The sequence below is a fragment of the Rana temporaria genome, chromosome 6, assembly GCF_905171775.1.
Source record: "Rana temporaria chromosome 6, aRanTem1.1, whole genome shotgun sequence".
NCBI lineage: Eukaryota > Metazoa > Chordata > Amphibia > Anura > Ranidae > Rana > Rana temporaria.
The window spans coordinates 213803209-213823540 of NC_053494.1; the positions used below are offsets into that span (position 1 = coordinate 213803209).

The 20332-nt window shown below is 46.3% G+C and overlaps 1 protein-coding gene across 1 annotated transcript in view; it reads left to right on the forward strand.

The window, feature by feature from the left end:
- CNTNAP5 (contactin associated protein family member 5) overlaps window positions 1–20060 on the forward strand; it is a 373233-nt gene extending 353173 nt beyond the window's left edge. The window contains exons 21-23 of the mRNA XM_040358233.1: window positions 7752–7970; window positions 10934–11008; window positions 18851–20060. Coding sequence (XP_040214167.1) covers window positions 7752–7970; window positions 10934–11008; window positions 18851–19047 — 491 coding nt within the window. The 3' untranslated portion in view covers window positions 19048–20060. The remainder of the gene's footprint in view (window positions 1–7751; window positions 7971–10933; window positions 11009–18850) is intronic.
- The last annotated feature ends 272 nt before the right edge of the window (window positions 20061–20332 follow it).

The following is a 20332-nucleotide window of genomic DNA, read 5'->3' on the forward strand; positions in this document are numbered from 1 at the left end:
GTGGCCAAGGATAGAGCATGGGGGGTGGTGGCCATGCATAGAGGGGGGCGGCGCTCCCGTGTCCTTAATGGATGGGACGCCACTGGTGACAGTGATAGGAAGTAAGAAAAATATCTCGAATGGGGGTCACAGACGGAATCAAAAACGTGATTTAAATTGTAAAAAAAAGTAAAAAACCAAAGAGGCCGCAGTCGCGCAGATTTCTGTCTGGCTCAGTAATTGGATGTGTTCCCGAGCCCTGCACAGATTTTTTATTGGGATTCAGCAGCCGAGAAGTCACCATCACATTTCCTCGATAACAATTCTCTACCTGCGTCGCCGGTGAGTAATGATTTTTGACAACCCCAGAAAGAACACACGACTAATACCGCCACTTGGGCGCTTTTCTTCGCAAACAAGAGCAGCAATCCATTCCGATGACCTGCGCCGCCGAGGAGAAGGGAGCGCCATATGTCGCCCCCTGGCTGGAAAACATCACGCCCTCCCGCCATCGGAAAACGCGGGCGTCTCGGCGGAAATCTCGCCTCGGCTCTCTGCTGCGCCGGATTTCTCAGCGAGCCGCTATCGCTCCGAGTATCTCCCGCTCTGCCGGCCTTATTAGAAGGAATTGTTTCTGCTGCAGGATGGCTGCAGGCAATCCATTATTCTGTGCTAGGATTCCGAGGTCGATCTCTGAAATAACAATCGCCTTGTGAAACAAATTGTAATGTCAGCGACGTGTAGAGGAGCTCGCAGAGCAAGGAGCTGGGAAAGAAAAAAACAAAAAAAATAATGATAGAAATACATTTGAAAATATCCCAAAACTTTAGTGAGAATGAATTGTCTGCCTCAATAAAAACCGATCTCATTTACTCACCAAATCATGTACAAGAAAAAAGAAAAAACACTCAAACGCTGACTTTATTATGTATTTATTTTTATTGTGAAAATCAAAAAAATATATTTGAGTTATTCTGCGCTCTGTAAAACTTCTCAATCCTATATAAAAGGCTTCACAACAAATAATTGTCTTCCCACAACTACATAAATAAATACAAAGGGCCAGATTCAGAGAGATCGGCGTATTTCTGTGCGGGCGTAGCGCATCTCATATGCGCTACGCCGACGTAACATAGAGAGGCAAGTACAGTATTCACAAAGCACTTGCTCCCTAAGTTACGGCGGCGTAGCGTAAATGGGCCGGCGTGACCCCATGCAAATGAAGCGCCGAACGAACCGCGCATGCAGAATCACGTCAAATTTACTCCCTAGGATACAGCGGGTCCATTCATGCGACATGAACGTAACCTGCGCCCAGCCCCATTCACGTACGACTTACGTAAACGACGTAAAATACGACGGCTGTTCCGACGTTTCCGACGTCCATACCTTTGCATTACTTGTGCTTCATATAGCAGGGGTAACTTTACGCCTTACGTAAACGGCGTAGCTTACTGCGACGGGCGCAACTACGTTCGTGAATTGGCGTATCTAGCTCATTTGCATATTCAACGCGTAAATCTACGGAAGCGCCCCTATCGGCCAGCGTAAATATGCACCCAAGATACGACGGCGTAGGAGACTTACGTCGGTCGTATCTTGGCAAAATAGATAGATGGCGCACATTTGGACTTACGACGGCGTATCTGGAGATACGTTGGCGTAAGTCCTTTCTGAATCCGGCCCAAAATGTGTAAATTGGCTGCGCCTACTTAAAGAGGAATTGCAGTCTGTTCATAAAAACATCTGCCATTCTGAAGCTTCCCTCCAACCACTTTGAATTGAACAATGGACACTATTCCTCCCACTAACACCAACGATGGGGAACTATTTCTCCCATTGACACCAACAATGGGGCACTATTCCTCCCACTGACACCAATGATGGACACTATTCCTCCCACTGACACCAATGATGGGGCACTATTCCTCCCACTGACACCAATGATGGGACACTATTCCTCCCACTGACACCAACCATGGGGCACTATTCATCCCACTGACACCAACCATGGGACACTATTTATCCCACTGACACCAACGATGGGGACACTATTCCTCCCACTGACTCCAACGATGGCGGAATATTCCTCCCACTGACACCAATGATGGGACACTATTCCTCCCATTGACACCAACAATGGGACACTATTCCTCCCACTGACACCCTTTTCCATTAAACCTTTTCCCTTCACATCTATTCAGTGGGAAGAATATCTCTTACATTGGTGGTTAGTGAAAAGAATGCTAAATACTTTTGGAGTCAGTGGGAAGAATATCTCTTACATTGGTGGTCAGTGAAAAGAATGCTAAATACTTTCGGAGTCAGTGGGAAGAATATCTCTTACATTGGTGGTTAGTGAAAAGAATGCTAAATACTTTCGGAGTCAGTGGAAAGAATATCTCTTACATTGGTGGTCAGTGAAAAGAATGCTAAATACTTTCGGAGTCAGTGGTAAGAATATCTGTTACATTGATGGTCAGTGAAAAGAATGCTAAATACTTTTGGAGTCAGTGGTAAGAATATCTCTTACATTGATGGTCAGTGAAAAGAATGCTAAATACTTTCGGAGTCAGTGGGAAGAATGTCCCCTACATTGGTGGTCAGTGCAAAGGATTCTCCTTACGTCAGTGGTCAGTAGCAAGAATGCCCCCCTTACAGATATCTGTGAGCTCAAAGAAGCATGGGTTCCTGGTAGCTTGGTAGCAGGTGATTGCCATGGTCAGAGATGTAGTCAAGGTGAGACAGGGTCATACAGGGTGAGGCCGCAGTGTGGTCAGGAAGCAGGCTGAGGTCAGTACCAGGGAAGCAGGCAGAGCAAGGTCCAGTAGCAGGCTGAGGTCAGTACAAGGGAAGCAGGCAGAGAAAAGGTCCAGTAGCAGGCTGAGGTCGGTACAAGGGAAGCAGGCAGAGCAAGGTCCAGTAGCAGGCTGAGGTCTGTACAAGGTAAGCAGGCAGAGCAAGGTCCAGTAGCAGGCTGAGGTCGGTACAAGGGAAGCAGGCAGAGCAAGGTTGTGAGGGCTTACCTTGAGTGGAGTCCATTTTGCAAATTTGTAAGCTCACCCTTGCAGGTACACACAGCCCACGGTAATAAGGTAAGACACTACCTGGGCTGTGAGTCTGTGCACGGGGGCTAGATAGGGATTAGCCAAGGATAGTCAAGTATAGCCGTGGCCCAGGATTCCAGAATTCAGAGTAAGGTCAGAAGCCGGGGTCAGTCTTGTAGCTGAGCAGACGGGGTACACTGATGACAGCTGAGGGTCAGGTAACTACTAACGGAAAGTTCAGGGTTTGCAGACAGGAACCAAAGACAAGTCCGGGGCACAAGCCGTGGGTCAAGGGCTGGAAAAGGCAAGGAAAGTCCGAAAGTACAGGCCGGGGTCAAAGGGCAGGAGACAGCAGCATTCCAGGGTACGTAAGCCAAAAGGGTCAGAAGCCGGGGGCAGTCTTGTAGCTGAAGACAACCACAGGAACACAGGAACCGTTGGCACAGACAGGACAATCAGAGAACAATGAACTGACACATCCCTCATAGTGAGGCAGGGCTTTATACCCTGGTTGATTAGGAAACCTGCCTCAGCTGGACCAGGATAGACAAGTGCAGATTGTAGGGAGATCCAGAGACAGGCAATCAGCACATAGTTCAGAACCAGGCTCCGACGGACAGCAAGCAGAATATCAACTGAGAAGTGGCTCAGAGGCAAAGACCCGGAGCAGCAACGGGGAGGTCCTGGGTTCAATTCCACCCAGAGCCACCTGGGGCGCGACCACGCCTCGCTGTCCGTTTGGCACGGTAGCGACCGTGACAAAGGTCCAATAGCAGGCCAAGGTTGGTACCAGGGAAGCAGGCAGAGAATTATCAGAGGCAACCCTAGGTCAGTATCTGGAATCCAAAGAGCAAGGTCAGGAACAAGCCAGGTCAGCAATGGAAAATCAGTCAGTAAAGCAGGAACACAGGAACAAGGATTACGGGGAAGCTGAAGGACATCCAGTGATTAGCAAATACCAAAATCTCCTTTAAATTGGTAGCTTAGCGCCAATGCACATGGACGTGCCAAATGCACCAACATGTAAGTGCACGGTAGCCTGAGCTCGCCTGGGTGCCGGTACAGGTGCACGAGCATTAGCTGCACAAAAGTGAGCATTAGCAGCACAGGAATGAGCATTGGCTGTATTAGCTTCCTTTTAAAGATGATTGGTGTTATACTATTACAAGTGGTGATGCTCCTGGATCTATGAAGGCACCATCATACAGTATATGAGGTTGATTAGCCTCCGCTCAAGGGACCCCTAGCAACCTCGGGGGGAACCCTGGTTGGGGGATGGATGTTCTACAGGCTGAAACTCTGCATGTGAAATTTCTTCATTAAGCTCAGGCAGGGGACCCCGGCGCTGCGACGCCACCTCACTATGCCAATTACAAGACCATGATGAATTTGCCCGCTGACACATGTAATGAAAGGGGCACGGATCTAACAATCTAACAATACAGTGAATTGCAAATGATTTTTTTCACTCAACCTCTCTTACGGCGCCGTCTTGTAGGTCTGATATTCATATTTCATTTTTCTTTGATTAAATTAGAATTTCAATAAGGAATAATAAATGTGTGTGTGCCTGCGATAATCAGAACAAGGAAATTGCTGAAATATGTTATTTTCTTGCTTAGAAATGTTTTACCAAATACTCCGGATTTGTAGGAATGCGGCACTTACAGTTTTCAGAATCGCTAACGCATTTCATACCGTTATATTTTATATCTAAGGTATTTTCATTTAATTTTTTTGTCATCATTTCTGTGTGGGCAGGGTTTACTCCACTCGCATTTTGCCTTCCCTGGTTCCCCCCGTCCACCTCATTAACATATTATTTTAAACCCCAGTGACATCATTACTGGGCTATTCTACGGGCCAGAAGGGTGCTGTATATAGCAGTGGTGGCTGGTGCTCAAAATTTTGGGGGGGGCGCAAATGAAAAAGAAAAAAATTGCAGCCTCACTGTGCCCATCAAATGCAGCCACTGTGCCATCAAGTGTCACCACTGTGCCGTGTTATCAAATGCAGCCACTGTGCCATCAATTGTCACCACTGTGCCATGCCATCAAACGCAGCCACTGTGCCATCAATTGTCACCACTGTGCCATGCCGTCAAACGCAGCCACTGTTCCATCAATTATCACCACTGTGCCATGCCATCAAACGCAGTCACTGTGCTATGCCATCAAATGCAGCCACTGTGCCATGCCATCAAACACAGCCACTGTGCCATCAATTGTCACCACTGTGCCATGCCATCAAACACAGCCACTGTGCCCCTCAATTGTCGCCACTGTGCCAATTGTCACCACTGTGCCCTTTAATTGTCGCCACTGTGCCCATTGTTGCCACTGTGCATGTCACTGTGCCCTTTAATTGTTGCCACTTTGCCCATTGTCACTACTGTGCCCATTGATGCCACTGTGCCCTTTGTCCCAATGTGCCCTTTGTCGCCACTGTGTCCATTGATGCCACTGTGCCCTTTGTCATCCCTGTGCCCATTGTCGCCGCTGTGCCCATTGATGCCACTGTGCCCTTTGTCACCACTGTGCCCTTTGTCGCCACTGTGCCCTTTGTTGCCACTGTGCCCATTGATGCCACTGTGCCCTTTGTCACCTCTGTGCCCTTTGTCGCCTCTGTGCCCATTGATGCCACTGTGCCCTTTGTCGCCTATGTGCCCATTGTCGCCGCTGTGCCCATTGATGCCACTGTGCCCTTTGTCGCCACTGTGCCCTTTGCCGCCACTGTGCCCTTTGTCGCCACTGTGCCCTTTGTCGCCACTGTGCCCATTGATGCCTCTGTGCCCTTTGTCGCCTCTGTGCCCATTGTCGCCGCTGTGCCCTGTAAAATGCACTTACCTTTCTCCTTCCACGTCCCTCGATGTCTTCTCCCGCCTTGGTGACGGTTCAGCCAATCAGGTTACCGATAGCCAGAATCGGGGAACCTGATTGGCTGAGACGGCCGTCAGTCTTATCCAAGGAACGCACCCCCCGTACGTTCCGAGGATAAGCTTCCGGTAGAAGAGGGCTGTACTCGGAAAGCCTATCAGAGCCCCCCCCCCCCCCGACGTTAGCAGTTGTCGACTCTTTGGAGGAGCTATGCAAATACAGTGGAACCTCGGATTGCGAGTAACGCGGTTAACGAGCGTTTCACAATACAAGCGCTGTGTTTTTTAAAATCCTGACTTGGTTTGCAAGTGTTGTCTCGCAAAACAAGCAGGATTCAAGCCAAAGTGGTGTGCAGTACTGCGTTTGGCCTGAGGTGGGGGGGTGCCGGAGCTGAACAGAGCCGAGCGGAGCCGATCGGAGCAGTTCGGAAATGCTAAGAAAACCTTAGAAATACTCCCTTTCCCGAGCCTTTCCGAGGTTTTCCAAGTTCATCTAAACTGTCCTTGGGTCTTTCGGGTGTTTTCAAGGCTCTCTGGTGCCCTCCCAACTCTGGCCACCTCTGCGGTATTGCATGCTATTGAAGTCAATGCGGAACAAATTATTTTCGTTTCCATTGACATCAATGGGAAAACTCGCTATGATATGCGAGTACTTTGGATTACGAGCATTCTCCTGAAACGGATTATACTCGTTATCCGAAGTTCCACTGTAGTTGAGTATTAGTACCACGCTGGCCATCCATTAATGTTGAACATTTGGAGTTTAAGTGATTCCTCCTATTGCCTTACTTGCGTTATTAAATATGGAAAGTGTCCTCTGGCCTTTCCGGGTGTTCGAGGCTCTCCGGCGCCCCCCCCCCACCCCTGGCTACATGCGGTATTGCATGCCATTGAAGTCAATGCAGAACAAATTATTTTAATTTCCATTGACTTTTATGGGGAAATTCGCCTTGATATGCAAGTTCTTTGGATTACGAGCATTCTCCTGGAATGGATTATGCTCCTAACCCGAGGTTCCACTGTATCAGAATTTCTTGATGGGTGGTGTCAGACTGGAGGAGTGGGCAATCCTAGGCAGGTGGCATTTGTATACAGACCACCTTAGGTAACGCTCACTTGTGATTCAGAACCTCTATGATTGAAAGAACTGAAATCCAATGAATGAAGTGGAGGAGGGGGGGTGCAGGGATAGTCAGTTTGGGGAGGAAAGGAGTAGATGAACCTGGATGTCCTCCAGCCAGGAAATAAGTCAGGCCCCGTACACACGTCCGAGAAACTCGACGAGCAAAACACATCGTTTGGCTCGTCGAGTTCCTTGTGAAGCCGCCGAGGATCTCGGCGAGCCAAATTTCCTCATTGACTAACGAGGAAATAGAGAACATGTTCTCTATTTGGCCCGACGAGATCCTCGTCGGTTTCCTCGGCCAAAAGTGTACACACGACCGAGTTTCTCGGCAAAATACGGCTCCGATTGAGTTTCTGGCTGAATTCTGGCGAGAAACTCGGTCGTGTGTACAGGGCCTTAGAGTTCTATCTGAATTGCTGCAGCTTCTAACGCACATCATGAGAAACTCACAGTGTGCAGTGAAATCAGAGTAAGCCAATTCAGTACAGGACAGGAGCCGGTACAACTATGCAAGATTAAAGGGAAGGCCGGAGTTCTGCTTTAATGGAAAACTGGCATCTTCTTCTATCCCGAGACTGCTGCACTTTGTTGAAATCTCTCTAATTTCGACAACATTTTTGGGACTTGAAGCTCTCAATTAAGAATCTTAATAGTCAATAAGCTCTTAACACAAATGGTGGTCATATCTAAGCTCTACTCCTCTGAACTGTTTCCTGTCTTACAGATAACCCCGGACTGGACCCAGAAGTCTCCAGAGCAAATTCACTTGGTTTTGTCGGTTGCCTCTCTTCAGTCCAGTACAACCAAGTGGCCCCCCTGAAAGCAGCTCTCCGACACCCCAGCACAGCCCCAGTCACAGTCGTCGGGCCATTGTCCGAATGTAACTGTAGCTACATCACAGAAAGCGATCTCAGCACCATTACCACAACATACTCATCCTCAGGTAAGTACCAGAATACCCTGCCCTCTGCTGTACCCTCAGACTGGTCCTAATTCTGTGAGATTAGGGTGGTGTATAGAGATCCCTATCCACAAAAAGCAATTGTACTGTAGGTGTGCACAGGGCCGCTGATAAATCATGGGACCCTGTACAGCCTACCTGACTTCAGCTCCACCCCCGGCTCCGCCCCTGGCCCCTCTTTTAGCCCCACCCCTGGCCTGCCCCTGACCCCTCCCCAGACCCCGCCTTAAAACGAAGTGCAGGTTTGTCTACAAGTGATATTTATTTTTTCTCATCCATGTCGCCAATGCTTTAATGTGCTGCAGACAGTGCCACCCATGCCGCCAATGCCGTAATCTGCTGCAGACATTGCCACCAATCCTGCTAATGCCAAAATGCATGTGCTGCCTGCAGAGACAGTGCTACCCATGCTGCCACTGACAATATGCCATTGGTGGCACTGTCTGCAGCACAAAATGGCATTGGCAGCATGGGTGGAACTCTCAGCAGGTAGCACATGCGTTATGGCATTAGCGCCATGGATGGCACTGTCTGCAGCACATTCCGGCATTGGCGGCATGGGTGGCACTGTCTGCAGCGCATTATGGCATTGCCTGCACGGGTGGCACTGTCTCTACAGGCAGCACATGCGTTATGGCCCATAACACGTGCTACCTGCAGACAGTGCTACCCATGCTGCCAATGCCATAATGTATAGATGCTGACTGCTGCAGTAGTAGTAGATCTTGAATCCCCCCCCCCCCCCAAGCAAGCACACACAACACACATGTGTTAGCCGGCCAGGCCCCAGGAGCCACTTCCTCCCTGATCCTGCTGCTGCCTGGACTGGAGTGTCCACACAAATGGGTGTCGGACAGACGATGGCTGGAGGATTGGAGGATTTTTTTTTTTTTACATTAATTAGCTATCTGTTCAGGTTGCCCAGGCCCCCCTGCTGGCTGGGCCCGGTACAACAGGGCCAGTTGTACTGGCCTATCAGCGGTCCTGGGTGTGCATACCCAGGTTAGAGAAGAAAGTCATCCATTGATGTTGCCGCAGTTAGGGGTCAGGCTCAGAGACCAGTAGATATAGCAGTAGAGAGAATCCCACCGACCTGCAGGATAGGTATTCAAGCAGACCTTCCTGTCAGATGACGTGGGCACGCGCGAGGTCTAAGCACTAACCAGTATTCACCAGAGCTCCTGATAATGAAGATAGGATTTGCTGTGTGTTAGTAACAGGTTGCGGTCCTCAGGATCGCCACACCAAGAAGTAAGCAAGCCGGGTCCAGTAGCAGATCTAGCAGGTAGGGATCGGGTGATAGCCAGTAAACAAGCCAAAGGTCAGTAGTACATGATTGCAGGTTGGGATCAAGTAGAAGCATAGTCGAGGAACAAGTTGAGTGGTAGCAAAGATAAGGACAGCAGCAGAAGTGACAAGAGCAAGAGATTGGCTAGAGAGAGCACAATAATCTGGCAAACAGGAAGAGCAAAGGCATAGCTTAAATACAGTAGGAAGCTCATGAAAGGTGTAAAGAGTTCAAGGTTTAAAAGAAACAAAAAACAAAACGCAAGACATCAGGGGTTTGGATGTTGTTTTTTTCGCTTTTTTTGTGCTTAATGTTTTACATTGGTGACAGGGTCTCTTTAACACACTAGATAACAAATACCCTTTGCCAATGCTTACATTTTGTAGCGATATTTTTAAATCCAAGTGTGATAAATCTAGCTCAGCCCACAGTACAGCGATACAAAGGACAGTACTAATAATAGGCAGTTACTATCATTATTGAGGGATGGATCCCGCTAAAGTGGTTTTATGAGAGTGGGAAGAGGCTGAAAATGGGTAATACAGCTGGTGGAGAATCTGAAGAGGTTACTCCATGAAAGACACAGCCACATAATTATGCAGAAATATGCCGTACATCGCTAATTACTCTGACAGATATAAATCTCGCCGAACGGCAACGGCAGGCTAGGATTATGCAGGACCGCTGTGAAGGGGAAGGACATGAGAAGGAATTTGTGACTGCAATATCTAAACACGCCAACGTGTCCAACCTGTTGTGTGTCATTAAAGGAAATCTCCAGGGAGAGTGTAAATACGGATAATACAATAATTTATGGTATCAGATTATAGACACGCTCCTTTTCTTTTTTTTTTCTTTTTTTCGTGAGCAGCAGAATTTTCTGTACTGAAGGTGAAATATCTGTCTTAAGTAAACGTTTAAAATCTATATATATATATAAAATTGCGCAAAACTAAAGAAATACAAAAATTTAGGCTGCCAACACAACAAAAGGATAATTGTAAAGTAAAACGGTAAAAAGTGTGGCGCCAGTGTAGACCCGCCTGTTGAGGAAGGGTCTAATATATACGCCCTCTGGCAGATGCAGAGGGTATCAGTGATACTAGTGCACTAGTGATACTAGTGCAAAAATAATGTGCAAGTATACTTGCACATTATTTTTGCACTAGTATCACGCATTGTTGTCAGTGTCTGCAATCAAGACCCCCAGCATTGGTGTCAGAGACCACAATAATAACCCTCAGCATTGGTGCCAAAGACATCAATAATAACCCTCATCTTTGTTGTCAGTGGACATAATCAAAACCCCCAGCATTGGTGCCAAAGACTGCAATAATAACCCCCAGCATTGGTGTTAATGACTACAATATCCCCATCATTGTCATTGGTGTCAATCAATACAATAATAACCCCCAACATTGGTACCAGAGACCACAATAATAACCCCTACATTGATGTCATTGTAATTTACTAGAAGAGAAATCAACAGCTTAGACCCGCTCTCTAGGAACCTCCCCAGGCACAAAGGATTGGATTGGAGAGCGTGCAAACCCCACAGTATCCCTATACCTCATACAAATCACAGCTAGTGTTGCCTAATCTGTATTTTGATTGACAGTTCACGAAATGAATATATTTGCTGATCTCTTTGTTTTAGATTCTTTTGGAAAGACGGATGACCGAGAACCCCTGACAGATGAAGAAGTGAAAAGCGGTCCGGCTGTTATTGGAGGTCATATTTTCTCATATGTTATGTGTCTCTGATTTATAGCGTGCTTAGTAATCTTGGAGGTACACCAGTTTTGGCACTTCAAAATATATCACTACCCCGCTCCCAAAAACAAAAAATGCCTGGAAGTTTAACCTTAACAATTTTAATCATTTAGTTATTGAGATATTTGTCACTCCCATCCCCACCCAAAGTGCAGCATAATAATAAGTCTGTGGCAAGTGCCCAGCACTCAAGTGTTTGAGCCAAATACAACTATCAACTGTCACACTTACCCCTAACACAGGCGGTCAGACACTATAGCTGGCTTCTGTGTTCCTCAACTATAGCAGCCTCCTTTCCCATAAGGAAAGCAGGCCTACCAGTACTCGGTTGCCCCCAGGTCCTATACACAATGCTATAGTGTGTGGTCACCCTGCCAGGACAGGCACAAGCTGAGCAAAGCAAACAGGTACTTGTGGGGGGCAGACAGACAGAGAGGTTCAATGACAGTCCAGGTACAAGGCAGACAAGGTTCAGAGTTGTCAACAGGGCTGATCCTAGGCAGGGTGCACAGGGTGCTTTGCACCCAGGCGCCTGCAGAGGTGGGGGCGCCGAAATGGCAGAGTTCTCCCCTCCCTCCTTCTCTCCTTGTTTGTGTCCATTTAGAACTAGTGTTCTGAGCATAGGGGTGTGTCTGTCCAGAACTGATGTGTCTCTGACCATCTCCTGTACTATGTCTGCAGTCTCTGACCGTCTCCTGTACTATGTCTGCAGTCTCTGACCATCTCCTGTACCATGTCTGCAGTCTCTGACCATCTCCTGTACTATGTTTGCAGTCTCTGACCATCTCCTGTACCATGTCTGCAGTCTCTGACCATCTCCTGTACCATGTCTGCAGTCTCTGACCGTCTCCTGTACCATGTCTGCAGTCTCTGACCGTCTCATGTATCATGTCTGCAGTTTCTGACCGTCTCCTGTATCATGTCTGTAGTATGTCTGAGGGCTCTTTCTAACAGACTCTCTAACAGAAGCCCTCTCTGTGTCCATCAGAGAGGCCCCCCTCCAGGTCCCAATAAAGTACTCTGCTTCTCTTCCTGTATTTTGTTTATTGTTAAGAGATCATGTAAGGATCCCAGGGTAATGAAGACTTTGTGAGGGAGCATCTCTGTGGTTGAGTCATTGCCATAGAAACATTTGTAAGGGAGGAGTTGGTAAAATTACCATGCCCATGTGGGGGCGCCAGAAATATTTCTGCACCCAGGCGCCTGTGACCCTAGGATCGGCCCTGGTTGTCAAGGTCCAATGGGTAGTCAAAAGGCAGGCAGAGTTCAGAGAGTAGTCGATATCAGATCCGAGGTCATAAACAGGGGAATCCAAGCAGCAGAGCAGGAGAGACAGAGAGCTTGAGCACGTATTTCACACGATATCACAACAAGCATGAGCGTGAAGACTTTGCTGGCTTAAATCAGGTTTGGTCTCCACCCAGAGACTGGCTGCATCGATCACCTTACAGGTGGACAGACAGATAGGGAGAATCTATCATAGCCAAAACCAGGATGCTGAAACCAACAGCTATGATGGAGCAGGAACGCTACACGCTCCTAACATCAACCTATCTGGCACCTCGGGTCTCTGTACAGTGTGAATGGAGCCCCGAGGTCCTTGTAGGCTTCTCTACTTAACATACAGTAGTACATACATGCACTGCAACACTGACTCAGAGACAATAACACCAATAATCACAGATACTACCATGAACGATCTACAGCATGTTGTCACTGAAAAACACAAAATAAAGCGATACCCAAGACAGGTCCCTACTGTACATTTTGCCCATAATGGGCACCTTCAAAGACCTTGTATCCTGTCAGCTGACATACCCAGACCAAACCCATAACTGTCCCATCAAAATTATCCACCAAAACTAAAGAAGGGTAGGAGGTTGGGAAGTTTTCCCAATGCCAGCTCTCTTCCAACTCTTGACTAGGATCTACCTACTGACCATCCTCTGAAGCCCCTCCTGTTTCTGCCTGACCGTGAATAGGGCTGGACGTAATTTACGTTCACGTCGAAACCAATACGTCCTTGCGGCGTACTTTGGAGCAATGCACACTGAGATATGTACACGGACGGCGCATGCGCCGTTCGTAAAAAATGTCAATCACGTCCGGTCACCAATCATTTACATAAAACACGCCCCCTCATTTGAATTAGGCACGCTTACGCCGGCTCCATTTACGCTACGCCGCCGTAACTTAGGAGGCAAGTGCGTTGTGAATACAGCACTTGCCTCTCTGATTTACGGCGGCGTAGCGTAAATACGGTACGCTATGCCGCCTCAAAGATGCGGCAATCTACCTGAATCCAGCTATAAGTATGTATTCGGTGCTTCCTATTCAAAACTCAATGCAAATCTTTTTAATTTTCGGTGGCATGTACCTTTATATTATAAAACAAAATGTTTGCGATATATTCTGTTTCTTTTATGGTTAGTTTCTTTTATCATTATACATTTATAGCCCTACTCCCACACGATCCACCAGAATCTTAAACACACTTATATATCTCGTTAATGGCCTTTGTTCTAGGCTGGAAGTTTCACGGAACATCTTATCTTTCCTCATAGCCGGTGACAAGCCATCTATCACCGTTTCTTACCTATCAACCCCTCAGCCTTCTCCCAGCCACTGTAGTGAGAAGGTCATAACTGCCTGTAGTAAATTAATTCCTGTGCACATCAGCAGGGATGGCAGCTGCCAAGTCCTTCACCGAGTCCGGGTGCCATCAGCAATCACTCGGGTTCCTCGAGAAACATTAATATTCCAGAGTTTGGTGTCAGTCCTATTGGAAAGCTGTCAATGAAGTCACGGTTTGGCCAAGTATTTGATGGTCTATATGAACCTACAAAGCCTGGAAATTTCATTTTATAAACAATAACAGTTTTCTTGAAAAATTTTATTTTCTGGACTTTCCATCCCAATTTTTTGTTTCATTATTGTGCTCATTAGACCTAAAAAAAGAAAAAAAGTAAAAAAAAAAAATGTTTTACTCATCTGGAAATGCCTGTTGCTGAGCGGTCCCACAAAATCTGCCTTTGGAATCACCTAGGATCCTGACATCATCTCCCTCTGATGCTCCTGGGAAATGTGTGTCATCATTTCCCAGGATGCAGTGCGCTGTCCAATTATCACTCCCCATCCAAGACTTCCAGGAAGTAAGGGCCAAATCCACCGCCCCGCAGCGCAACGTAACTTAAAGCGGAGGTTCACCCTCAAAATGAACATTCCAGCATCCTTAAAGCGGAAGTAAACCCATCAATTTAACAGTTTGAAAAAGCAGTTACATTCCTGGCATGCCGGGAATGCTAACTGTCACATTGGTTGTGCTCTCAACCAAACTGTCAAACCATCCAATGGCTGGTGTCATAACTGATCACATGTGCAGCATCATGGCAGTTGAAGATTAAACAGAGGCCAAGACGCGCCTTAGCAGCCGTCAATCAACTCCTCTTCGCTTAGAAACGCCCATTCCCCGCAGGATTCCCGGCTCGGAGCCGGAAAACAAGGGCTCATATAACGATAAGTACAAGTAAAAAAAAAACAAAAAAACAGCATACTGCAGATGTTAGCAGTATGCTACAGCTAATGTCAAAAAGTGGATTTTTGGGTGAACCTCCGCTTTAAGTGATTTAAGTTACACTGCCGCAAATTTCCTAAGTTAGGTATCGATCCACAACACACTTACCTGGAAATTTGCGGCGGTGTAACTCAAATCCGTCCGGCGCAAGGCGTGCCGAATCTAATGGGGCGAGTGCCATTTGAATTAGGCGCGCTCCCGCGCCGGACGTACTGCGCATGCTCCGTCGGGTAACTTACCCGACGTGCATTGCGCTAACTGACGTCGCTCCGACGTCATTTGCTTAGACGGTAACGTAAATTGCGTCCAGCGCCATTCACGGACGTCTTGCGCAAACGACGTAGAGTTTGAATTTTCGACGCGGGAACGACGGCCATACTTAATAGGGCTTAGTCAAATAGGACTCAGCCCTATTTTTACACGGCGCAACTCAACGTAAAAAACGACGTAGCATTAGAGCGACGGGCCCGTCGGAGCGTTCGTGGATCGCCGTAAGTGTTCATTTGCATATTCTACGCCGGCCGCAATGGCCTCGCCACCTAGCGGCCGGCCTAGAATTGCATCCTTAAGATCCGACAGTGTAATTCAATTACACATGCCGGATCTTCTGTCTATCTCTTGGAAACTGATTCTGTGGATCAGTTCCAAAGATAGAAACAGGGATACGACAGCGTATCAGTAGATACGCCGTCGTATCTCTTTTGAGGATATGGCCCTAAGTGCTTGTGGGCTTCACAATGCCCACAAGCAAAATGACAACGGTGTGGACATAGTTTTATAAACTATCTTTTTTGAATAACTATGCGGAGCGGCGGCGGATTGTAAAATAGTAAGGCTTTATGGTATGCAGTCATTAACCACTTAAGACCCGGACCTTTAGGCAGCTAAAGGACCCGGCCAGGTTTTTTAATGCATTTGTTGCTGTGAAAATGACAATGGTCCTAAAAATGTGTCAAAATTGTCTGAAGTGTCCGCCATAATGTTGCAGTCACGAAAAAAATCGCTGATCGCCGCCATTAGTAGTAAAAAAAAAAAAAAATTAATAAAAATGCATTAAAACTATCCCCTATTTTGTAAATGCTATAAATTTTGCGCAAACCAACCGATAAACGCTTATTACGATTTTTTTTTAACAAAAATATGTAGAAGAATACGTATACGCCTAAACTGAAGAAAAAATATTTTTCTTTATATATTTTTGGGGGATATTTATTACAGCAAAAATTTAAAAATATAGAATTTTTTTCAAAATTGTCGCTCTATTTTTGTTTATAGTGCAAAAAAAAAAAACCCGCAGAGGTGATCAAATACCACCAAAAAAAAGCTCTATTTGTGGGAAAAAAAGGACGCCAATTTTGTTTGGGAGCCACGTCGCACGACCGCGCAATTGTCAGTTTAAGCGACGCAGTGCCAAATCGCAAAAAGTGCTCTGGTCTTTGACCAGCAATATGGCCTGGGGGTTAAGTTGTTTAAAAACGTGGGCTCCAGAGCATTTTGCACAACGTAAAAAAAATGTCCGTTAAAAATTTAGAACATGCTCTAAATTTTCACAAGGTTTTTAACGTTGTCGTTTTTAACGTCGTAAAAAATAGTCGTGTGTGGGCTTTAACGACGTGAAAAAAAACGCGCATGCTCAGAAGCAAGTTATGAGACGAGAGCGCTCGTTCTGGTAAAACTAGCGTTCGTAATGGAGTAAGCACATTCATCACGCTGTAACAGACTGAAAAGTGCAAATCGTCTTTTACTAACACGAAATCAGCAAAAACAGCCCCAAGGGTGGCGCCATCCGCATTGGAACTTCCCCTTTATAGTGCCGTTGTACGTGTTGTACGTCACCGCGCTTTGCTAGAGCATTTTTTTTTTTCACGACCGTGTGTAGGCAAGGCCGTTTTAACAATAATCGGGTTGAAAAAAAACTTATAGGTAGATTCAGGTAGAGTTAGGCCGGCCTATCAGTAGATAAGTCGACCTAACTCAGAATCTACGCCGACTCATGTTTAAGCGTTTGCTCAAACAGAGATACGCTTAAACATATCTAAGATACGACGGCTTGCGCCGTCCTATCTTAGATTGCAATATTTCTGCTGGCCGCTAGGTGGCGCTTCCTTTGCGGTCGGCGTAGAATATGTAAATTAGTTGATACGCCGATTCACGAACGTACGACTGGCCGCCGCAGTCGATTTACGCCGTTTCCGTAAGGCATTAGCAGGCCTAAAGTTATTCCACCTATTAGGTGGAATAACAATGTTAAAGTATGGCTGCCGTTCCCGCCGCGAGATTCAAATTTTTTACGTTGTTTGCGTAAGTCGTCCGCGAATCGGGATTTACGTCGTTTACATCCACGTCAAAATCAATAGGCCCGTGTGGCGTACGTAGCCGCAATGCACACTGGGAAATGTAGGCACCCGGCGCATGCACAGTATAGAAAAAACTTAAAAAACGTGAGGTCAAGCCTCATTAGCATTAAACACGCCCCCCCCCAACACATTTGAATTAGGCGCCCTTACGCCCGCCGATTTAGGCTACGCCGTCGTAACTTAGCAGGCAAGTACATTGTGAATCATGTACTTGCCTAGCTAACTTACGGCGGCGTAGCCTAAATTCCTTAACCACTTCCAGACCTTAGGTGTTTTTCAGATTTGGTGTTTGCAAGACTAAAACATTTTTTTCTGCTAGAAAATTACTTAAAACCCCCAAACATTATATATTTTTTTTTTCTAACACCCTAGAGAATAAAATAGTGGTCATTGCAATACTTTTTGTCACACCGTATTTGCGCAGCGGTCTTACAAGCGCACTTTTTTTGGAAAAAATTCACTTTTTTGAATTCAAAAATAAGACAACAATAAATTTGGCCCAATTTTTTTATAAATTGTGAAAGATAATGTTACACTGAGTAAAATGATACCCAACATGTCACGCTTAAAAATTGCGCCCGCTCGTGGCATGGCGTCAAACTTTTACCCTTAAAAATCTCGATAGGCGATGTTTAAAAAATTCTAGAGATTGCATTTTTTGAGCTACAGAGTGGGCCTAGGGCTAGAATTATTGCTCTCGCTCTAACGATCGCGGCGATACCTCACTCAAAAAATGTTTTTGTTTTCTTATTTATTTTTATTTATTTTATTACTTTTTACACTGAAAAAAAAAATTGATCACTTTTATTCCTATTACAAGGAATGTAAACATCCCTTGTAATAGAAAAAAGCATGACAGGTCCTCTTAAATATGAGATCTGGGGTCAAAAAGACCTCAGATCTCATATTTGGGCTTAAATGCAAAAAAAAAAAAAAAAATTGGGAAATGTCATTTTTTCAAATGACAAAAAAAAAAAATTGTGTCTTTAAGAGGCTGGGCGGGACTGACGTTTTGACGTCACTTCCGCCCAGGAGAGCTAGGGGGACGGGCGAAGTAGATTTTTCCTTCAGTCTCGTCCCCGCTCAGCTCCCGAACGGTCGCGATCTCCTCCGCCGCTCTGGTAAGCGGGGGAGGGCGCGAGAGGGGGGGGGGCCCTCTCCCTCCACCGATAACGGCGATCTCGCGGCGAATCCGCCGCGGAGACCGCCGTTATCGTTTACCAGACCGCGCACACTAAAGATTGATACCTCGGTTGTGGCAGCAGCTGCTGCCGTTACCGAGATATCAATCTTTAAAAAATGGACGTACATCGTCGTGCGCAGGTCTGGAAGTGGTTAAGCTACGCCGCCGCAAAGTTGGGGCAATGTTACTGAATCTACCTATCTGTTTTTTCTAGACCATTAAAATAACGCTTTAAAAAAAAAAAATGAGGATGACTGTACATATGCTTTAACAAGGCCACGTGGTGATATATATAAGAAGGCCAGTATGGTGGCCTGAGTTTATGGGAGGAGCCCGGAGGGTATTTAAGCAGCCCACTCACACATGCTCTTTGTCGGTTCAGTGTGCGGTACTACACGTCACTGGGCCGACTCTTCCCAGCTCACCTCATGTCCGTGAGTCTGCGCTTTCAATCGCATTCGACACCCTCCCGCCCTTCCCTTTTTCAGGGCACTTCTCAGCATATCCTTCTTCAATTAACTACCCATTACTTACCTTGGGTATGCCCCCTTTTCTTGGCATACTGACCAGACCACCAAGGCACACTTCAGGTCTATTTATGTTGTAAGTCTTGTCGCGTGTTTATGTGATCCACATCTCTCTCTCAGAGGGTAACGACCATAAATAATGTTTGTGTTTCCTTTATAGGTGTGATAGCGATAACGGTATTCGTCATTTTTTGCATTGCGGCAATAATGATCAAGATCCTTTACCAACATAAAAAGACACACGGCAAAAGCCAACCTAAGGAGAAAGAGTATTCCGGAAACATAGACTACCCCTACCGAAACGAGATGGACTTACAAAACACAGTGAGCGAGTGCAAAAAGGAGTATTTTATTTAATAGACTGGATTTCTACAATATTATTTTCTCCTATTTTTTTTTTGGGCTCTTTTTAGCTGATTCTTTACAGCCTTTTCCTTGGAAAAGAAATACACCCGACACAGGAGTGAACTTCGCTTCCTTCTCATCGAACATCGTTGTGGCTATTTCAGGCTGTCTAAGCAGCTCACCCCTCAGTCTTACAATCAGATCCACCTGTGAGCATGGTTTCTTATTCAGGTTTTTACGGTCTTAGAATTGGATCACCTCCGGACTTGGTTTTTGGTTCATATGGTCTACTCAACGCAATCTCTTAAATATGTGCCTCACAGTCTTCAAAGGATCAAGTCTGCAACCGCTGTTACGAAGCGACCCATACACAAGGTTCCAGGCGCCAACAATGGATTTGCCTTTTTGAGTTGGGCCACCAAAAAAAAAAAAAAGATGGTGCCCTGTGGATGACAGAGACCTTACCAATAGCCAGTGATAGTTATGGCAAATGTTGTAAGCGCCATGGTGCCACCTGAAAATGGTTTGGACCAAAAGTCCTCCTGCAACCCGGCGCTGAAGAAAACAAAAGCCGTATATTGCCCAATATGGTATAATATTTCACTCATACACTTAGGCAAATATATACGTAATATTTAGGAAATGTAAGCTGTGTAGTCCAGACTAGAATTGTAAAGCAAAAATCTCATATTTGCTAGCAATGGTAAGTTGTTCTAAAGAACAAAAAATACTTTTTTTAGAGGTTTTGTTACCAGGTGTTATGTTATAATGAAGCAGATAGCCATGAAAAGAGCGTTCTGCGTCACAAAGTATTAAAAAAAAAAAAAGGGAGGCCATTTTTGTTGACCCTCAAGAAGGTGAATGAGTCAGTGGTGACTGCCCAAAGCACTTATATTTATTCATTGAGGCCATTGATGCATATCAGTCATTGGCCTTGGTTCAGCAACATTTAAGTAGCACTTATAGCACTTTAAAGTGTGCTTAACCACTTAAGGACCGCTGCACGACGATATACGTCGGCAGAATGGCACGGCTGGGCACATTAACGTATATGTACGTTGCTCTTTAAGCCCAGCCGTGGGGTCGCAGGCCCGTTCCGAAGCACCGTAACCGCGGGACCCGCGGACCTGATCGCTGCTGGAGTCCCGCGATCGGTCCTCGGAACTGAAGAACGGGGAGAGCTGTGTGTAAACACGGCTTCCCCATTCTTCACTGTGGCGGCGTCATCGATCGTGTGTTCCCTCTTATAGGGGGACACAATCGATGACGTCACACCTACAGCCACACCCCACTACAG